The sequence below is a fragment of the Oncorhynchus kisutch genome, linkage group LG1, assembly GCF_002021735.2.
Source record: "Oncorhynchus kisutch isolate 150728-3 linkage group LG1, Okis_V2, whole genome shotgun sequence".
NCBI lineage: Eukaryota > Metazoa > Chordata > Actinopteri > Salmoniformes > Salmonidae > Oncorhynchus > Oncorhynchus kisutch.
Window position 1 is genome coordinate 10530294 of NC_034174.2, and position 6039 is coordinate 10536332.

The following is a 6039-nucleotide window of genomic DNA, read 5'->3' on the forward strand; positions in this document are numbered from 1 at the left end:
AGAGGGTGAGAGACAGGGTGAGAGAGAGGAGAGAGGGAGTCACATGGAGAGGGTGAGAGTGAGGAGAGACAGGTAGAGAGGGTGAGAGAGAGGAGAGGGAGACAGGGAGAGAATATGAAAGAAGAGCGAGAGTCACAGGGAGAGAGGGTGAGAGAGACACACATAGGGAGAGGGTGAGAGAGAAGAGAGAGAACAGAGAGACAGTGAGAGTGAAAGGGAGGGGGACACAGGGAGAGGGTGAGAGAGGGCGAGAGAGAGGAGAGTAGGAGTGAAAGGCTAGCTAGAGCAGCCTGCCAGTGTGGTTAGAAGCTCTGCCTTCCTTCCTGCCTAGCTGTCACCAATTAGTTCCTAGCCATGGGGGACATCCAGGGGATGGAGAGGCGATGGCAGCTAAGAGTCCTCTTCAGCCCGGATAACGAGACTGGAGTGTGTGTGGGTGTCGGTACCTGCCTGCCTGCGTGCTCTTGTGTGTTCAAGCTGCTGGAAACATATACCTGTAGATTTACAGGTATAGAAGATAGCGAGGCACTTCCCATTTCACCACTGTAACTGAACAGAGCTGTTTCATTATTATCCATCCCTCAATACACTGTACATTATTTAACAATCCGACTGAAAAAAGAAAACCCCCAGGTGTAGCTTGATCGGAGACAGGCCTGTACAACAGACAGGGGTTATTTAGGGATACAGAGTAAGGCAGGGGTGTACGTTTTACCTGGGACTATTATCATCATGGGCAGCAATAGAAAGAGTAGCTATTGTGGATTTGACCTGGTAGAACATGGGCTAAATCAAAATGTTTCCGGGTTGTCTGTCATAATGCGCATAAGCTATACAAACTTTAGACCCAATGCAGTTCTGTGGGCTATTTTAACAGCCTTTGTAAATGGAATGAGGTTTTAAGCAATATCGTTGCAGAGACAGTGAAGATCAGTCGCGGTACAGGAGCGCCGCCGTGTGGCTGTTGGTGGTATTACACTCTGCATGCGTGGGTGGGTTCCTTTAAGGGCAGCCAAATAGAACGTTGATTAAAATCATGGCTGTACAGTGTACACGTGACAAGGTTATAGTTCTCATATACACTGAATATACAAAACATTAAGGAGACCTTCCTAATATTGAGTTGCACCCCTCCCTTTTGCCCTCAATTAGTCCGGGCATGGACTCTACAAGGTGTCAGAACAGCCTCAATTTGTCGGGGCGTGGACTCTACAAGGTGTTGAAAGCGTTCCACAGGGATGCTGGCCCATGTTGACTCCAATACTTCCCACATGTGTCAAGTTGGCTGGATGTCCTTTGGGTGGTGGACCATTCTTGATACACACGGGAAACTGTTGAGTTAAAAACCCAGCAGCGTTGCAGGTGTCCTTATTGTTTTATATACTCTGTGTTAATGTTTTATGGTGAAACATGCACTGTGCTCCAATAACAACACGTACACAGAAGGAGGATAGCAGTCCCTTTTAATCATTAAATACTACTCCAATTCAAAAATATATATTTTACACAATTATCATATTCAGAACTATGGTATGGATGGATATGATAACATCTTGGTATGTCCTTACTTCATACAGAGCTTATCATAGAGAACTTAGCCTGGACCCTGATGTGTTTGTACTGTCTTGCCAACTCCTATGGTATTCTCATACCAAACAACAATGACCGTAGGAGTCGCAGCACTAACAGAGCAGGAATCAGGCTATAAAAGTCTTTGCATTAGACACAAATGATGATTGCTTGACTAATTATTAAAAGGTCACCTGGAAATCAAACTTACGTTCCTTTTCTACCACCTGTGATGGAAAACAACAGTAAAAAAAAGAGCACCGTTTTGGTTCCAGGCAAAATGACGTGGGAGAGATTTAACACCTGAATATTTCTGCTGATCCATTCACCAGGCACTAGGAAGAGAGGAGAACATGGCTACTCCACTAGTAGTGGTGATCAGCTACATCACCCCCCCATGAAGAACCTTCCCAGCACAAAGACATGCTGACGGACTGAGACCAACCTCCATCAGTAACCAGCACATTCCTGATCCTAAAGATCATCCTTTCAAAAACGTTTACAACATTCTCAACTTCTGTTAAATAAGGGAGCATTTAGTCTACATATCATCCCTGAGGTCTTTGTTCAGTGCCAACTGGTTCAGTATGATTGTAAATCAATATAATCTGGGACAGATCGTCCTTGGTTGTCTTTTTTTAGAATGCATAAACACACTGTACAAAACATTAAGGAGACCTTCCCTGATATTGAGTTGCCCCCCACCAGAACAGCCTCAATTTGTCAGGACATGGACTCTACAAGGTGTTGAAAGTCAACATGGGCCAGGGATGCTGGCCCATGTTGACTCCAATGCTTCCTACATTTGTGTCAAGTTGGCTGGATGTCCTTTGGGTGGTGGACCATTCTTGATACACACGGGAAACTGTTGAGTGTGAAAAACTCAGCAGCATTGCAGTTCTTGACACAAACCGGTGCGTCTGGCACCTACTACCATACCCTGTTCAAAGACACTTAAATATTTTGTCTTGCCCATTCAGCCTTTAAGTGGCACACATACACAATACACGTCTCAAATGACAAAAAAATAAATACAAATTCCTTCTTTAACCTGTATCCTCTCCTTCATCTACACTGATTGAAGTAGAGTTAACAAGTGACATCAATAAGAGGTCATAGTTTACACTTTGATGCAGCTGGTCAGTCTGTCATGGAAAGAGGGTTCCTAATGTTTTGTCCACTCAGTGTAGGTCAAGAACGGAAGAATTAAAACTGAAACTTTCTGTCACTATAAATCACTGATAAACCTGGAACAGTGGATTCATACTTTATTCCAATAATTCACAGAAAGACATGGCGCGTATTTCTTCGTGAACTAACAAAATCACCATGGACCATGGCTTCTTTTAAAGCAAAAACGAAGATTATAAAAAATAAACCAACGGAAACTGCAGAGCTTTGAAAGACATCGTCTAACTACTGAACTTTCATATAGAAAATAAAAATGGATAGGAACATTTACAGGTGGGTTAAAAGTGGACCTCGTGGGTCATCAAGGAGTTTCCAAATTCAGAAACACATCACAAAAAGTCCCTGTTTGTTCTCCTGGGGAACTCACTGTTGAAGAATTCCAAGTCAGAGGGACTCCTCAAAGCTTCATCCTTCCTGGTTCTAGAAATACTACAAAAGCAATATCTGAAAAAACAGGGAATATTTCTAAGGTTATGGAAGTTAGAGTTGGTGGTGCCTGCCAATCAGGCTGTGGGTGAGGTGGTGGTGCCTGCCAATCAGGCTGTGGGTGAGGTGGTGGTGCCTGCCAATCAGGCTGTGGGTGAGGTGGTGGTGTCTGCCAAGCAGGCTGTGGGTGAGGTGGTGGTGCCTGCCAATCAGGCTGTGGGTGAGGTCTGCCAATCAGGCTGTGGGTGAGGTGCCTGCCAATCAGGCTGTGGGTGAGGTGGTGGTGTCTGCCAAGCAGGCTGTGGGTGAGGTGGTGGTGCCTGCCAATCAGGCTGTGGGTGAGGTCTGCCAATCAGGCTGTGGGTGAGGTGCCTGCCAATCAGGCTGTGGGTGAGGTGCCTGCCAATCAGGCTGTGGGTGAGGTGCCTGCCAATCAGGCTGTGGGTGAGGTGCCTGCCAATCAGGCTGTGGGTGAGGTGCCTGCCAATCAAGCTGTGGGTGAGGTGCCTGCCAATCAGGCTGTGGGTGAGGTGCCTGCCAATCAGGCTGTGGGTGAGGTGCCTGCCAATCAGGCTGTGGGTGAGGTGCCTGCCAATCAGGCTGTGGGTGAGGTGCCTGCCAATCAGGCTGTGGGTGAGGTGCCTGCCAATCAGGCTGTGGGTGAGGTGCCTGCCAATCGGGCTGTGGGTGAGGTGCCTGCCAATCGGGCTGTGGGTGAGGTGCCTGCCAATCGGGCTGTGGGTGAGGTGCCTGCCAATCGGGCTGTGGGTGAGGTGCCTGCCAATCGGGATGTGGGTGAGGTGGTGGTGCCTGCCAATCAGGCTGTGGGTGAGGTGATGGTGCCTGCCAATCAGGCTGTGGGTGAGGTGGTGGTGCCTGCCAATCAGGCTGTGGGTGAGGTGGTGGTGCCTGCCAATCAGGCTGTGGGTGAGGTGGTGGTGCCTGCCAATCAAGCTGTGGGTGAGGTGGTGGTGTCTGCCAATCAGGGTGAGGTGGTGGTGCCTGCCAATCAGGCTGTGGGTGAGGTGGTGGTGTCTGCCAATCAGGCTGTGGGTGAGGTGGTGAGGTCTGCCAATCAGGCTGTGGGTGAGGTGCCTGCCAATCAGGCTGTGGGTGAGGTGCCTGCCAATCAGGCTGTGGGTGAGGTGCCTGCCAATCAGGCTGTGGGTGAGGTGCCTGCCAATCAGGCTGTGGGTGAGGTGCCTGCCAATCAGGCTGTGGGTGAGGTGCCTGCCAATCGGGCTGTGGGTGAGGTGCCTGCCAATCGGGCTGTGGGTGAGGTGCCTGCCAATCGGGATGTGGGTGAGGTGGTGGTGCCTGCCAATCAGGCTGTGGGTGAGGTGATGGTGCCTGCCAATCAGGCTGTGGGTGAGGTGGTGGTGCCTGCCAATCAGGCTGTGGGTGAGGTGGTGGTGCCTGCCAATCAGGCTGTGGGTGAGGTGGTGGTGCCTGCCAATCAAGCTGTGGGTGAGGTGGTGGTGTCTGCCAATCAGGGTGAGGTGGTGGTGCCTGCCAATCAGGCTGTGGGTGAGGTGGTGGTGTCTGCCAATCAGGCTGTGGGTGAGGTGGTGAGGTCTGCCAATCAGGCTGTGGGTGAGGTCTGCCAATCAGGCTGTGGGGGAGGTCTGCCAATCAGGCTGTGGGGGAGGTCTGCCAATCAGGCTGTGGGTGAGGTGGTGGTGCCTGCCAATCAGGCTGTGGGTGAGGTGGTGGTGTCTGCCAATCAGGCTGTGGGTGAGGTGGTGGTGTCTGCCAATCAGGCTGTGGGTGAGGTGGTGGTGTCTGCCAATCAGGCTGTGGGTGAGGTGGTGGTGCCTGCCAATCAGGCTGTGGGTGAGGTGGTGGTGCCTGCCAATCAGGCTGTGGGTGAGGTGGTGGTGTCTGCCAATCAGGCTGTGGGTGAGGTGGTGGTGCCTGCCAATCAGGCTGTGGGTGAGGTGGTGGTGTCTGCCAATCAGGCTGTGGGTGAGGTGGTAGTGTCTGCCAATCAGGCTGTGGGTGAGGTGGGGGTGTCTGCCAATCAGGCTGTGAGTGAGGTGGTGAGGTCTGCCAATCAGGCTGTGGGTGAGGTGGTGGTGTCTGCCAATCAGGCTGTGGGTGAGGTCTGCCAATCAGGCTGTGGGGGAGGTCTGCCAATCAGGCTGTGGGTGAGGAAGGGAGGTCTGCCAATCAGGCTGTGGGTGAGGTGGTGGTGTCTGCCAATCAGGCTGTGGGTGAGGTGGTGGTGTCTGCCAATCAGGCTGTGGGTGGTGTCTGCCAATCAGGCTGTGGGTGAGGTGGTGGTGTCTGCCAATCAGGGTGTGGGTGAGTTGGGGGTCTTGAAGAGGCCAGTCTTTCTGAGGTACCGAACGAGGAGAGGCACCGACACCAGAGTAATGCTGATTCGAAGAGGAGCGAAGAGCTTGTGGACGGCGTACGCCAAGACAAATGTACTGGTCCCCGCCGCCAACCTGGACTGAAGCAGAGATTCACTAAAACCGATCTTATACAGGATGGCAGCCATGTCAATCCCACTATGGAGAGGACACACACACGTTATTGGAGAGAAGTACAACAGGGATCATCTCATTTTCATCATTATTTTATGATGTGAAGCACTTTGTTAATTGAAGAGTGCTATACAAAAAAAGGTTAACTGTCATTAAATGAAAATCATCCATAAAACCATTTATTCAGCCCATTAGAAGGCCTCTATACACTTTCATTTAACATGGTGGCATCTGGAACACCTTCCTGTTCCCTGCACTGCAATGTACTAACACATCACTATAGGATGATAGTGAACTGGAGCGTCATGCTGGCCGGGAGGGTGTTGAGTCCAAGGCCCATATTACTGCTATCAGAAATCTGTGA

General features: G+C 50.6%; 1 protein-coding gene across 1 annotated transcript; it reads left to right on the plus strand.

Annotated features, from left to right (window-relative positions):
- The first annotated feature begins 1452 nt into the window (after positions 1-1452).
- Positions 1453-5708, plus strand: LOC109899718 (activity-dependent neuroprotector homeobox protein 2-like). Its single transcript, XM_031825918.1, has 2 exons — positions 1453-4751; positions 4860-5708. Exons 1-2 carry the CDS (start codon positions 4023-4025, stop codon positions 5643-5645), a joined length of 1515 nt encoding a protein of 504 aa, XP_031681778.1. The 5' UTR covers positions 1453-4022; the 3' UTR covers positions 5646-5708.
- The last annotated feature ends 331 nt before the right edge of the window (positions 5709-6039 follow it).